This window comes from Scardinius erythrophthalmus (genome assembly GCF_964197995.2).
Source record: "Scardinius erythrophthalmus genome assembly, chromosome: 1".
In the NCBI taxonomy this organism is placed as follows: domain Eukaryota; kingdom Metazoa; phylum Chordata; class Actinopteri; order Cypriniformes; family Leuciscidae; genus Scardinius; species Scardinius erythrophthalmus.
The window spans coordinates 75,296,084-75,311,077 of NC_138221.1; the positions used below are offsets into that span (position 1 = coordinate 75,296,084).

General features: G+C 47.5%; 1 protein-coding gene across 1 annotated transcript; it reads right to left on the bottom strand.

Annotated features, from left to right (window-relative positions):
• Positions 1–858: 858 nt before the first annotated feature.
• Positions 859–14,384, bottom strand: LOC308689831 (uncharacterized protein). Its single transcript, XM_081363865.1, has 5 exons — positions 12,384–14,384; positions 2,656–3,237; positions 2,282–2,419; positions 1,824–2,076; positions 859–1,698 (listed from the first exon to the last, which is right to left on the bottom strand). Exons 1-5 carry the CDS (start codon positions 13,128–13,130, stop codon positions 1,034–1,036), a joined length of 2,385 nt encoding a protein of 794 aa, XP_081219991.1. The 5' UTR covers positions 13,131–14,384; the 3' UTR covers positions 859–1,033.
• Positions 14,385–14,994: the final 610 nt, after the last annotated feature.

Here is a 14,994-nt window from a genome sequence, read left to right on the forward strand (position 1 = left end):
TTTGAGTGCGTGAGAAACACTGAGCGCTCTCAGGCGCCTCACACTAGTGTTTACTGGGCGTCAAATACACTGTGCATTCATTGAGATGAACTGAAATAGTGTGCTTTACGGAGAGTGAAACTCTCATGTGCTCAGTCAGTTTTTGGTGAGTGAACATATATCTGTGTGTCCCAGATTCAGATTGGAGAGCGATAAACTCGTTTAGTGATAAACTCCGCCTCAGCTTCGCATCTACCTTCTGCCATAGTTGTTTTCACACTGTATGTTTTCACCCAAACAGACATACATCATCAACTAGGCATTATCGCGGGAAGACTAATTGTTATCGTGAGGAGAATTTGTACCAGTAGCCTAAATCACAAATGATAATAGCCTGGGAAAACCCAGACTACTTCCGGCGAATTTCAATTCTCTCTTCAGGATAGTCTGGAGAAGAGCCCATTCAAACTCATTTCTGTGCCGCCGAAATCGCGGCACCAATCAGAAACGTTTGGGGAGGGATTTACATGATGACGACAGCGCAGCGACGCTGAAGGAGTTCTCACACAGTGAAAAATACATCGCGGAGCAGAGAGGAGACTGACAACACGCTGGCAGACAGGACAGAGCAGGCTACTTTTCGGTTACGTTTGATATTAAACATATTAAACAAAGTCTCAGCTTTCAAATTTGGTAATTTTTAAAAATAAATTTAAACAATAAATCAGGGTTTCCCCAGGTTTGATCACCCCAAATTTAAGACTTTTTTAAGACCTTTTTAAGACCACTTTAATGAAAATTAAGACCTACGTCGCACCCATTATGCAGTCGTAAAATACCAGATCAAATCCCAATAATGACAATTACTAACAAAGGTTTTAATTAATAAAACATTTATTATTACACTGCAAAGTGATGTTTTAGGTAAATATCAAAACATTCATACAGACTAAGTTTTAGTTTTAAGAGAGAGCAATAGATAGGAGAGCAAGAGAGAGGTAGATAGGAGAGAGAGTTTTCAGTACATCACAACAACATCAAATCACAGTAGTACCTACAAGTTTCTTAGCTCAACACCTTTGGCAACAATCTCTTCATCTATATTCTTAAGCTCAGCCAGTTTGTCTTTGTGGCTCCTTCTGAAAGCGTTCGATTTTACAATAAGTTCAGTCATCTTGCTTCCGTGCTTTGATTCTGCCTGCTCTGCTAATTTGTCTGCATCCCTGGCTAGGTTGCCAGCCACTTCCTGAATGGCTGATCTTTTCTTTCTCAATTGCTGCAATTGCTCCTCAATTGCTTTCCGTTTAAAGCCTTGGGCTTCTGATACCTTTTTTTGTTTTTCGGTTTCGAGATAAATTCTATACCTGCTCCTTGCAGACACAACTGAGGACAGAAGTCCTGATGTCAAGGGTACCTTCAAGACACCTCCGTGCAGTGACACATAATCGCATACAATTCTGTGTGCAACAATGGTATCTTCCTGAATATTTGAGATTTCCACCTCCTTATTCACCGAGAAGCCCCTTTCAACCGTGGCCTGTCCGTGTGAGAGCAATAACAGCTTCTGGATGAAAGCCCACAGCTGGGGGTAAGGATGACTGATGTAAATATGGAGGAAAACATCCAGCTGCTTCTCCAAAGGTTTGTAGGCAAAGAACTCCTCCCTGTCCCGCACTTCCAATGACAACAACTGGGCAAACTGCTGGGTGATTAGGTCACCTGAGGAATGAGAAAATAACGTCAGTGTCACGCACAGTATATAAGAAAAGGTTCATTAGGAAACAATATGTCTCAGTTCATGTCAGTACAATATTTTTTCAATAATGAAAGGAGACATTATCTACCGGCAGCAATTCCACCATCCAACTGCTTGTCCTGGATAAACTGTTTAACTAGGCCTTTCATCTGGCTCTGACAGAGCTCAGGAGAGGTGTACATCTTGGCCGGATCAAGACAACTCATCCGTCTCACCGTTGGGTATTTCAAAGGGCTTTTGTCCTGAAGCTTCCTCACTATTTTGATCAGACCCTCCATGCACTCTTTTCTGAACTGAAGAACAGAAAGCTCTCCAGTGGTCTTACTCTGTTTCTGAAGTTCCTAATACAGGGAATAGAACTAACTGAGGAAAAACTGAAGTAGCAGTCCCACATCTCCCCTGATAACTAAACAAGTGGACCAACTGAGAACACTAAATAAAATAATCTTCTCTGACTTTTTCATGACTAAAAAGCTCAATTTCAATGACTATACTTACAGTATATCTGGATTTTTAGGCCAAAGAAAAATATGGACCCATACATACCTTGATGGCATTTTCCGCTCCAATGCCAATGGCCCTCACAGGTACCATTGCCTCCTTTTCAGTGACATCGAGACGGACTAGTTGTGCAGGGGTAGCATCTCGAAGAAGGTCTATTTTAACGAATCTCCTCAGCAAGCTCTGCAAATAAGTTGAAGCATGACAAACAAACAAAAAACACAGAGTTTATGAGATTATATACAGAGATTAATAATTTGGATTTGTCACAATAGGGATAAGTAATCTGGATTACTGCTATGAAAACCCTGCAGTGATGAACAAAAGTCCAAATAATTCAAAGGGGTTCCCAAGCTTTACAATATGACTATAGTTATTTAGATCACATTTACAACATGAACACAGAAAATCTAACTCACCTTTGTTAGTTCTGCTAGGTCGTGTGCGATGAATGGCAGGACCGGCGCATCAGTTTGATACTTAGTGAGGAATGGTGATACATTTCGGCATACTGCGGTGAAAAACTCCAGCTTGGCTATTACAAAGGGATCTTTTGCTGCCACCTCGATGGTGTCGTATGATGAGGTGGCTGGATTGTTGACATCTTTGTTTCTTACAGCTGCTACATATTTGAGAATGTTGGGCCATATTTGGAGGGCTCTTTCGGCAACAGGCAAGTTTTCAATCCACCGGTGCCCACAAAAGGGTAGGGCGAAAGTGCTTGATCCTGTCACAGTGATGAAGTCCTTTCTTCTTGCTGGCACATTTAAGAAGAGAAAGTGAAGAGCTCTTAATATCTTCTCCATATGCCAGGAGTTGAACCCTGCCTTGACAGCATTATGAAGGGTATGGAGGCCGCATGTCCCAACCACTGCCAGCTGCTTCCCACCATTATGCTCACCATGCTCCTGCTGAAGCATCTCAAAGAATTTCCAGTTTACGTTTGGTCCATCCATTGAAATAGACACCATTCTCCGCTGATCAAGATCACTGATACATTCCTGGAGATGATAAAGATATATATTTTTTTTAATTATACAAATTGACACATAATGCATTTCATACATATCGGCAGTTTTTTTTCATAATTCCTTTTGTGCATATCTCAGATCAAAAGGCATTTGGCCTTTGTTCAAAGCAACGACAAATCAATACTGTGTTGTGTACAAGTAATAGAATGTTGTGAAAGTTGAATAAGTAGTATTGAGAATTAAGCCGAGAGGCCATGGGTTACACTGATTCTACAACAGCTAAGGCGCGTTGTTTAACCCCCTGAGGTCGACGGTATCGCCGGCGATACCAGCTCGCTTTTTTTTTATCAGTGTAAAAGAAAGTCATGAATACTCTGTTGACTTTGATTTTCCATAGGAGTTCCATACATCAATCGATTCTGTTAAATGTGTATTATTTTTGTGTATACTCACAATAAAAACATAGTGTTGTGCTTTTCGACAAATAAAGAAAAATAAACACGAAGCGAGTTCTGCCTTCTCTCTGTCCGTGTAGTCCATTCTGAAACGCGTCCGAAAATGAACCATAACTCAGTGAATACTTCTCACACATACACGTGATATATGTCTTTATGAAGCTTGAAATCTCTTCTTTTAAATGAAGTAATTTATATAAAAAACAAATATTCTCATCTTGTGAAATCTGTATTAAAAGAGAGCGATTCCAGTCGACCTAATTAGAGCTAATTCAAATGTAATGTGACTCCGCCCACGGAGAGCGTGCGCTATTCAAACGCAAATGACTGAGGTAATCCGCGCAATCCTGTGAACGCCCCCATCAGCTCGAGAAAACCAAAACACAAGTTTATTCAGAACATTACTTGCTTACACCGTCTTGCAGCGCTGTGAGGAATAATGAGGAATACGAGGAATAGGAGCTGAGGAATACTAGTAAGTTTTTCCTTCTCGGGTTTCTGTTTATTGACGAATGAACGGCATGCGCTCTGTTTTTTCTCCATTATGGACGCGAGCTCTAAAAAAAAAACACTAAAAGACTTTCAAACTTTCACAGAGACCTCAAAACAGAAAGTACAAATCCTTTCTTTAAAACGAATTTCGTTTTGTATCAATTGTATCTTAATTTTAATAATTTTTTCATTAACAACTTTCCTGGATTTAAAGTAAATAAGCCTATCGTCAACGAATGATGATGTTTTAGCAAACTGTATTGCTATACTGAGATGAGTAAAAATCGACTGAAATATGTTGAAATAAAATGTTGGCTATTTGTATAAGCAACGTAAACTGCAAATTAACATTTATATGCCCTAATATTTCAGGAAAACAACTTTACAGTCAGGCGAAATATGAAAGACAACATTTTGTTTAGTAGATTTGGGTACAGTTTTTACTGTAGAATATACTGCCTCGTCAAATAAGCTTTTGTTTAGCAATTTCTATATATAAAATAGCCTAATATTTTTGTCAAAAATAAAGTCATCAACTAAGATGTTAGCTGTTCCAATGTTGGCTATATTCAAAGTAATGAATACATAGATAAAATGTAGGCCTATAATCTTTCTTTTTTTTTTACAAAGAAAGAGTACACTTGAAATATTGTTGAAATTGTAATTATTGTTGTAATTGTAACCTTTTTAATAAAATAGCACAACATATGTACAAGATAGATGTAAGCAAAATCTTAAATGGTCAATATAAGTCTTCTTCTAAATATCTTTTGTCCAAGCATTGTGGCTCAGCCAGTTTCACACCTGTGTGAATGGCTCATCATTATGCAGAGTGGGTGGTAATTCAGTTGAAAACCACTCCTCGTTCACGCCCCCTCGCATATTGGCTTTCCAAGCAAAACGTACTCGGTTACTAACGTAACCTCGGTTCTCTCTAGAAGAGGGAACGAGTATTGCGTAAGTAGCTTACGCATCGGGAAAGTCTTCTTTCTTCGAGATCTGAAGCCAAAAAAATTATCCTTAATTTTGTATTCATTGTCAACGCAGTGCAGCAGCCGACAGACCTAGGCAGGCTGTATAAGCGTGCTCATTGGCTGCTCGGCTGCAACTGCTTAAGCCTATCGGTGAGCGCTATGAACGCGGCAACCAATGAGGGCGCTTCGCGCCCTCCGCGCCCTTCTAACCGTCAGAATGGGCGTGGCCAGCGTGTATATATTCAGCGCTCACAGGCTAAATTTCTGGTTTTCACAGTCTGAAGCGCAAAAGCTCGTGGCGCGACACGGCAGGGTACGCAATACTCGTTCCCTCTTCTAGAGAGAACCGAGGTTACGTTAGTAACCGAGTACGTTCTCTTACGAGAGGTTCTCTCGTATTGCGTAAGTAGCTTACGCATCGGGAACCCTTTGTCAACGCCGTGTGCGCCGAGCATCCAGCCCATGAATCCCAGGGAAACCGGGGAAAACGTTCTGCTGGAAAATGTGGCCGGTCGAGAGACGGGCCAGTGTAGTACATGCACTTCATGCAGCATATGAAATAGAGCGGCGCGGCCGGTCTATAAACATAGCAGTACAACAGTAGGGCCGGCGGAGCGAGCCCAAACAGTACATAAGCACTCATAAGGGTAGGAGAAAACGACATAGTCGGTCTCATATGAAGAGAAAAAATTCCCACGCGGCAGAGAATAATGCGGGCGGCCAGCAGCGCGGGCCAGCACCGATAACAGCGCGTAACGGGAAATAGGAAACAGAGCGGAACAGCCGGTCTGAGTCAAACACTTCACCCTGAGCGGTAACCAGAATAGCGCCAGCATATGAACGTAGTCTGCACACGGGAGCTGGGCAGAGCATACATGTCACTTATACTGACAATATTTTTGCCTGTAGGGCAGGAACCTCCAGGTTATAAAACCTCACGAATGTAGACGGGGAGGCCCAGCCCGCCGCCATACAAATGTCGTGGATAGAAATTCCGCTGGACCAGGCCCACGACGAGGCCATGCCTCTAGTGGAATGGGCTCTGATGCCCAGAGGGCACTGCAGGTGTTTGGAGGCATAAGCTGCTGCTATCGCGTCCACTATCCACCTGGACAAGCTCTGCTTCGAGGCGGCAAGACCCTTGGTACGTCCGCCGAAGGAAACAAAGAGCTGCTCTGAACGCCTGAAAGCGGCGGAGCGCGTGATGTAAACTCTCAGCGCCCGGACAGGGCATAGGAGGTTATCACTGTCCCCACCATCGGATGCTGGCAGAGCCGAGAGGGAAATAACTTGTGCCCTAAACGGGGTTCCAATCGCTTTGGGGATGTAACCGTGCCTCGGTCTGAGAATGACTTTTGAGTCATTCGGCCCGAACTCGAGACATGCAGGGCTAACAGATAGCGCGTGCAAATCACCCACTCGTTTGACTGAAGACAAAGCTATCAGAAAAACGGTTTTAAGCGACAGATACCTTAGATCCGCAGATTCAAGCGGTTCAAAGGGAAAAGCCTTTAGGGCCGCCAGGACCAAGGACAGATCCCACGAGGGAACCGAGGGGGGCCGCGGGGGGTTCATCCGTTTAGCTCCTCTGAGGAAGCGGATAATGAGCTCATTCCTTCCCATTGCCCGGCCGAGCGTCGTCTCAGCGAACGCTGTAATAGCGGCCACATATACTTTGAGCGTGGAAGGGGATCTGCCCTTTTCCAACAGCTCTTGCAAGAAGGAGAGCACCCGCGGAACCCCGCATGCGCGCGGATCCAGGTTTTGAGTAGCGCACCATTTAGAAAACACCGACCATTTAGACGCGTAGAGCCGTCTCGTGGAGGGGGCTCTAGACTGCGTGATCGTGTTCACGACCCCTTCTGACAGGCCAACGGGTATCCGTTGATCACCCATGCATGCAGCGACCAGCGCTCTGGATGGGGATGCCAGATCGATCCAGCGGCTTGGGAGAGGAGATCCTTTCTCACCGGGATCGGCCATGGGGGTGAGTGCGACAGCCTCACTAGCTCTGGGTACCAAGTTTGGTTTTCCCATCGCGGGGCTATAAGCAGCACTGAGTGGTGCGTTTCTCTGATCCTCGAAATGACCTGTGGCAACAGGGAGATTGGAGGAAAAGCATACAGCGGGAGGCTGGGCCATGTCTGGGACAGCGCGTCCTCGCTCTTCGAGTAAAACTTCGGGCATTGAGCATTGTCTTTCGACGCAAAGAGGTCGATTTCCGCTCTGCCGAATAGGCGCCAGAGAAACTGGACTGTCTGGGGGTGCAGAGACCATTCTCCCGGGGGAATGTTGTCCCTGGACAGTCTGTCTGGACCGACATTCAGGTGGCCCGGCACGTGCGCGGCTCTCAGCGAGCGCAGCGAGCGGTAAGCCCACACGAGGAGGCGTTCTGTCAGCCTGCACAGGTTCCTGGATCTGACACCGCCCTGTCGGTTCACATAGGATACCACGGTCATGTTGTCCGAGCGGACTAGCACATGGTGATCCCGTATGAATGGGAGGAAGCGCCTGAGCGCGTTCTCGACCGCTATCATCTCCAAACAATTTATGTGGAGGCATCTTTCCCGGTCTGACCATAGGCCAAAAGCCGGTTTGCCCTCGAACAGAGCGCCCCAGCCTGAGGTGGAAGCGTCCGTCGAGATAACTTTGCGGTGTGAGATAGCTCCCATTGTCACTCCCCGCTGGTACCAGTCGGCCGCTAACCAGGGCTTCAGAGCTGAAACGCAGCTCTGAGTCACTCTGATGCGAATACCGCCGGAAGCCCATGCTCTGTGAGGCACTCGGGCATTCAGCCAGCGTTGTAGCGGGCGCATTCGTAAAAGACCCAGCCGAAGCACTGCTGCGGCTGAGGCCATGCAACCCAGTAGCCTCTGAAATGTTTTGAGAGGTACGGTGCTGCCCGGCCGGAGGGACGCGGCCAGGCGTCGAATGCAGCGCGCGCGCTGTGTCGACAGGCGGGCCGTCATCGCTACAGTGTCCAGATCCAAACCCAGAAAAGAGGTTGATTGACTGGGCACGAGCGAGCTCTTGGTCCAGTTGACCGTAAGCCCCAGGCTGTCCAGATGGCTTAAAAGCACTGTTCTGTGGGCGATGAGTTCGGCCTCTGACTGTGCTAGGATCAGCCAGTCGTCCAAGTAGTTCAGAATTCGCATTCCCCGACCCCTCAGGGGAGCGAGAGCCGTGTCCATGCACTTCGTAAATGTGCGAGGTGCCAAAGACAGGCCGAACGGCAGGACGGTGTACTGATATACCTGACCGTCGAAGGCGAATCTCAAGAATGGCCTGTGACGGGGTATAATCTGGATCTGAAAGTATGCGTCTTTCAGATCGAGAGATATAAACCAGTCCCTCGGGCGAATTTGCGCGAGGATTTGTCTGGTTGTGAGCATTTTGAACGGTCTTTTCATAAGAGCCTTGTTCAAACGTCTCAGATCTAAAATTGGTCTGAGAGCTCCGTCCTTCTTGGGAACGAGGAAATAACGGCTGTAAAAGCCCGACTCGCTCATGGAAGGGGAAACCGGTTCTATTGCCCTTTTGCACAGAAGTGTGGCTATTTCTGCTCGAAGTAGATGTGCTACTTCCCCATTCACTCTGGTCTCGACGCGCGCTTGAAAGCGCGGAGGGCGGCGAGCGAACTGCAGAGTATAGCCTCGTTTTACTGTGCTCAGCACCCATTCTGACGCGCCTGGAATAGCTTCCCACGCTTTCGCGTGTGCGGCCAGGGGCAGAATAGCCTCCGGGCTCTGATCGCCACTGATCGCGGGCTCGAGAGCTCGAAACGGAGGGGCGGGCGTGATGCGCGCGCTCTTGGTGCTTAGATACGGCGGGTCGCTCACAGCGGTGACCGGCCGTTTTACACACAGCGTCCCGGTGGTCTTTGACGGGGAACATACAGTGTGAAGCATGACGCTCGAAGGCGGCGTCAGGGGCGAAGTACGAGAGCGGATGTGTGAGCGCGTAGAAGCGGGCACAGCATCCGTGTTTATAACCTGACCGGTACGGAGGGGTTGTGTAACAGAGCGGGCAGTGGGTAGGTGTGGGCACAGCGGGGTGGACACATGACCTACTTTTGACACTCGAGCGGCTTGTGCCAGCTTTATGCGAGTGGGCTCTGTGAGAGACACGGGGTTTACAGTGCTTGTGTGCAGCGGTGAACACAGATAAGTGGGCACATTTACTGCATTTGAAACACTTACAGCGCGAGGCGCGCGACCAGGCATAATACTCTCTTTGAGATTTCTCTGGGTCGCCGTGAAAACGGCGGTTGTGTGCAGGCGAGAGGGTGAGTTCACCGGCTCGTTGGCTGCAAAATGAGTGTCTGCAGTAACCGTGGCAACGGGGACTGACGGAGCTTGAAGCTTTGACGACGGTCCGGCCGCGGCGGGACCTAATCGTCGCTTCTCTCCTCGGGCTAGGAGGATTTTGGAGGCTCAGGCTTCACCGCGATCCTCTGCCGGGGTCCCCGGGGAGGAGGCGGTCTAGCGCGGCTGGTCGAGCGAGAGCGAGGGCGGCCGCCCTGTCGTCGCTGCGAGGACGGAGGTCGAGCTGGACGCTGGGCAGAGCTTTGTGCAGGCTGGTCCGAAGGACGGCGTGCAGCGGGTCTGGCGCGTCGAGGCAGAAACAAATTCATTGCCTCAGAAGTCTTTTTCACCTCCGAAAAGCGGTCGACGATCCCGCTAACCGCTGGGCCGAACAGGCCGGTGGGGGAGAGGGGGGCGTTGAGAAACACCGCGCGCTCAGACTCCCTCATGTCCGCGAGCGTGAGCCAGAGATGCCTCTCTGTAACTGACAAAGAGGCCATGCACCTTCCAATGGCCTGGGCAGCGGATTTCGTGGCGCGAAGGGAAAGGTCCGTCGCGCTCCTCAAATCCGTAAGGGAAGCAGGCTCCGAGCGCTTCTCGTCCAGATCACGGAGGAGGTTAGCCTGGAGAACCTGCAGTACTGCCATAGAGTGGAGTGCTGATGCGGCCTGCCCCGCGGCGGCGAAAGCGCGGCCGACGAGGGCTGAAGTGGTCCTGCATGCTTTGGACGGGAGGGCAGCCTTTGAGCGCCAACGAGAGGGCGGGCAAAGGTGCGCTGCGACCGCCTCCTCCACAGGGGGGATGGAATTATACCCCTTCTCAGCGGCGCCGTCAACTTGTGAGAGCGTCGATGAGGCATGTGAAGACACTCTCGCGGAGAATGGAGCATTCCACGACTTCGAGAGCTCGCTGTGAAGCTCCGGCAGGAAGGGTGCATTTCTGGACGCCGGCTGTCGGCGGCGGTGGTGAAGGAAGCAGCCGTCGAGTCTGTTCGGGGCTGGCTCTTCCGGGGAAGACCAGTCCAGGCCCAGCTGTTCGACAGCTAGCGTGAGGAGGCGTAAAAGCTCCGCGTCCTCGCCCGCTCGAGATCGGCCTGAATCCTGGACTGACGAGGAGGCAGTGGACCATTCCTCACTGTCAGAGGCCAGGAGAGAACAGCTGTCCGCGGCGTGTTCACCACAATCATCCGCCTCATCCCCTGAAGCGGCGGAGGCGCGGGCGAGAGCCGGCGGCTGCGCGGCCGAGAGGGGGGGCGGGGAAGGCGAGGGAGAAGCTCGAGGGAGAGACTCCGGCGAGCTTCTGTGCGCCAGGTTGGTCTCCGGCGGTCGCTGTGAGCGGCGCTTCTTCTTGCGCGGCCCAGCAGGGACGGGCGGGGAGACATGCTGATCGAAAACTTCAAGCCGAGCCCGCAGGGTCGACATTGAAAGTTCCTCGCACTCGGGGCAGCCGCCCGTGGAGAGTGCGGTGGCGGCGTGATCGCGGCCCAGGCAGAGAGCGCAGATGAGATGGCGGTCTCCGTCGCTGAGCGCGGCGTGGCACGAGCCGCAAGAAAAACGGGGCATTTTTAGAAAAACGCCCCGTGCTCTTTTAGAGAAGAGGGTGTGTTGCAGTAGGCGAACACACAGCAGAGAAAAAGGATATGACGCCGGATAGCGTAGCAGGCACGGAAGGCTGAAGGCGGCGAAGGCGGCCGGCTTCTTCAGGCGCTGTCCTAGGCTTGCTGGTCGCTGGTTTCAACGGCGGCGGCTTCTCCAGATCCAGCGATGCGAAGAGCTTCGCTGAAGACAAGAAAATCAGAAATTTAGCCTGTGAGCGCTGAATATATACACGCTGGCCACGCCCATTCTGACGGTTAGAAGGGCGCGGAGGGCGCGAAGCGCCCTCATTGGTTGCCGCGTTCATAGCGCTCACCGATAGGCTTAAGCAGTTGCAGCCGAGCAGCCAATGAGCACGCTTATACAGCCTGCCTAGGTCTGTCGGCTGCTGCACTGCGTTGACAATGAATACAAAATTAAGGATAATTTTTTTGGCTTCAGATCTCGAAGAAAGAAGACTTTCCCGATGCGTAAGCTACTTACGCAATACGAGAGAACCTCTCGTAAGAGAACCTGTTTTACATCAATTTAAATCAATGTATGGTTTTATTTGAATGATAAAGCAAGACTATTTTCACATAATTTTGAAGAAAAAACTATAGGCGACGACATCCATTGGTCAAAAGTCTTATTGACACATATTTACTATGTGTTTTGTGGCCTTATTTCAGAAATTTTAGTTTTTAGTTTTTTCAATAACCACGCATAAACATTATTCTCTCAAAAATTAAAACATGTACATACACGTGGCTCACATATTATGGTAGCCCTGTTTGTGCTTTATAGAGTAAATTTACACCTTTGCCATTAATATGTTTATAAGCAACTGAAAAAAGCACAAATGTAAGAGCATGTCAGAACATCTCAAGGGCCCAGAAAACCGCTCAGACTCCAGAGGGTTAATTAAACCCCCCTTGGCTGTTGTAAAATCAGTGTAACCTACGGCCTACGGCTACGGGGTTTATTGATTTTCTAAAACTGTTACTATAAATACCTGGCAAAGTTTTATAAAGTAAACTAAGGCAAAGCAACGAGAAATGTAATGATTTATTCATAGATAATCATTCTTCCACCAAGAAATATATTTAATGTGAACTGCATCAAGCGGAACATCACTAGCCACCAATAATGCCACTAGATGGCATTAGATCGTCAGAAGCATGGCACCAAATGACTGAACTAGGGAAGTTAGTTAATCTTAGCTGCCTAGCTAGTAGTTATCAGAATGCAAACTACAACTCACCACAATAAAACACTACCAATAGATAAACCTAAGAAACCTAAAATAACAATTAGTATAACACAACAGTAATAAACATTTAACTTAATCAAGCTTAATGAAAAGAAAACACTTACTTTAAAATGTTTCAGTAGGTCTTCAGCTTTTCCATGACCCATAAACTGGGAGCCAAGATATCTGGAGGCAACACGGTCGCCACTCCAATAACGGAGGTGGATGTCCATTTGCTTGGTTTTTGTAGTTTTGTTGAGACTCTCATCAAACATGGCAACGAATCCACCACTTGCCTCGTTAACGTCTTTTACCAACAACTTTGTTATGTATGGAGCCAGGCCGAATTTCGTAATATAAGATGTTTTGTTTTTGCCGCAGGTGAACACTGCAGCAATTTCAGAGTCATCGAACATCACCTTAAAGATTTCGTTTATTCCTTCATTTGAGTTGTACGAGTGGTGGTCATAAATTGTGTGTAGAATCCATAGCACCTCTGCCCGAAGTGTCGGGGCTCCACCGACATGCATCACGCCACTTCTCGGCCCTTGTGCTGTTGCTGTTCTTATCGATGATGTCTGGCTCTGCTGGTGCTGCTGACTTTCGTTCCTGTTGCTAGTGCTAACTCGAGGTTCATTCGGAGGTTGAGGCGTGCAGAATTGAGCGATAGGCGGCTGGCAATGAAGGGCTGCTGCGTTGTGTTTCACGCTCTTCATGTGAGACTCCAAAGCGAGATGACCTAATGTAGTCAGCTTGAACGTCTTCCGACACACACAGCATCGTGCTTCGACGTTTCTTCCCGGAACCGCCCTCACCCAATCTCTATACTTAGCATCTAAGAGCCACTGTGTATTAAAACGACACTTCCCCATGACGCTCCTCTCGACTGACTGAATGTTGATCCCGCCGGCGCGAAAACCCAAACGACTGTTTGCGCATACTCCAAGACGTTCTCTGACGTGACGTTACGTTACGCTACACCATGTTGAATTTTCACGTTGTTGTTGTTTTTGTTTTTTTTCCATTTCACCGTGCGTTGCAGTCTGGTTGACTTTGAATAAATAGGCTAGTATAATGAAATTTAAGACCTTCGTTTAAAAATTAAGACTTGGACAACGGAATTTAAGACTTTTTAAGGCCTTAATTTAGGAACATGAAATTTAAGACTTTTTTAAGACTTTTAAGACCCCGCGGCTACCCTGTAAATACCGTTTTGTTGCTCTTTAATGTTCCGTGACAGATCGCTGTAGAGCATCAGTTAAAGCTGTTCTTGTGAACCGATCATCTCTTCCTTCTAGTTAATTTATAGCCTCAAATAAACATGAACAAACATAAGAAGGAATGTTAATTCCTCCGTTTTTCAAGTTCAAATCCTCCTATGTTAATCTACTCTCCTGACTGCTTTGTCGGACAAAATGGCGTATGGCGAAGTATGATTGGTCAGATCACCTGTCAATCAAGCTGAGCTACGTCGGTTGGTGACGCCCCTTTGGAAATGATTCGTCTACATCAGGGGTCACCAAACTTTTTTCTCTGGGGGCCACATTATCGTTCCTGACTGTGATGGGGGGCCGGGGCCGGGTCAGCTATATAACATAGAATTGTATGACCCAGACCAAAATGACCACCAGCAGGCCTCATTGTGTAGTAGAGATTACTAGCCTGGCACAGCCATCCCCACTACTATATCCACACTACTATATCAACACTTGATTCCTGGCACATATTTGTTTATCTTTACTAGTGGTTTGCAAAAGTTGTAATTGAGTCTTCACACTTTAAATAAAACAAAGTTATTCTTCACAAATATTCGTTGGTCCACTGTTCTTTGAAAACTCTGCACTCTCTTTTAGGGGTGGAACGGTACACAGAAGTCACAGTTCGGTTCATACCTCGGTTCATACATCACGGTTGGGTACAGTGAAGGGAAAAGCAAAACAAAAATGCAGAAGGCTTGTGCATGTCTCAGGCTGGACCACCAAAAGAAAAATAAATGTCTTAAGCCTTGTATTTTTTTTTAAATAAGTTTTATTAATAAAGTAAAGGCATAGAACCAGTTTATTTGTAGTGCACTGACAATAGTTTTATATAATTAGTTCATTAATTCAATTAATAAAAATACCTTGATATGTTTGGTAATTGTACCTGAATTAATTGAAAATTTAAAAATATAAAAATGTAATTAACTGTAACTTAAACACTTTGCAGTTTGAATGATGTCCTGCATAAACTAAATGACGGAGTATGTTTTTATGTTTCCACGGTTCGATCGCGGCCGCGCCACACACACACACACACACACACACACACACACACAAATAAATATAAGTAAACACTTTACGACTTTTCGATCGCGCCCACACCTCTCTTTCAACATATTCCAGCATTGCAATCTTTACACCGCAGCCTGCTTCAGAGCTTCAGAGCTAAGGCGGAGCTACAGATTAGGTGTCCCTAAGAATCCGCGTATCTAACAGTAGTTCCGCATTACATTAATTAAATTGCACGCAAGTTTTATTTATTTTTATACCGTGTATTCTCCGTGTAAATGTATGCACCAAACTGTGACGGCCGTACCATGACGTACCGTCCATGACGACTTTTGGGGATTGCCTCATAGGGCCGGTTCAAGTAGTGGGGGGCAGAGGGGCTGGGGGGCCAGTCAAAGGGGGGTGGCGGGCCTGAGTCGGCCCGCGGGCCTTAGTTTGGTGACCCCTGGTCTACATAGCTTCCCCA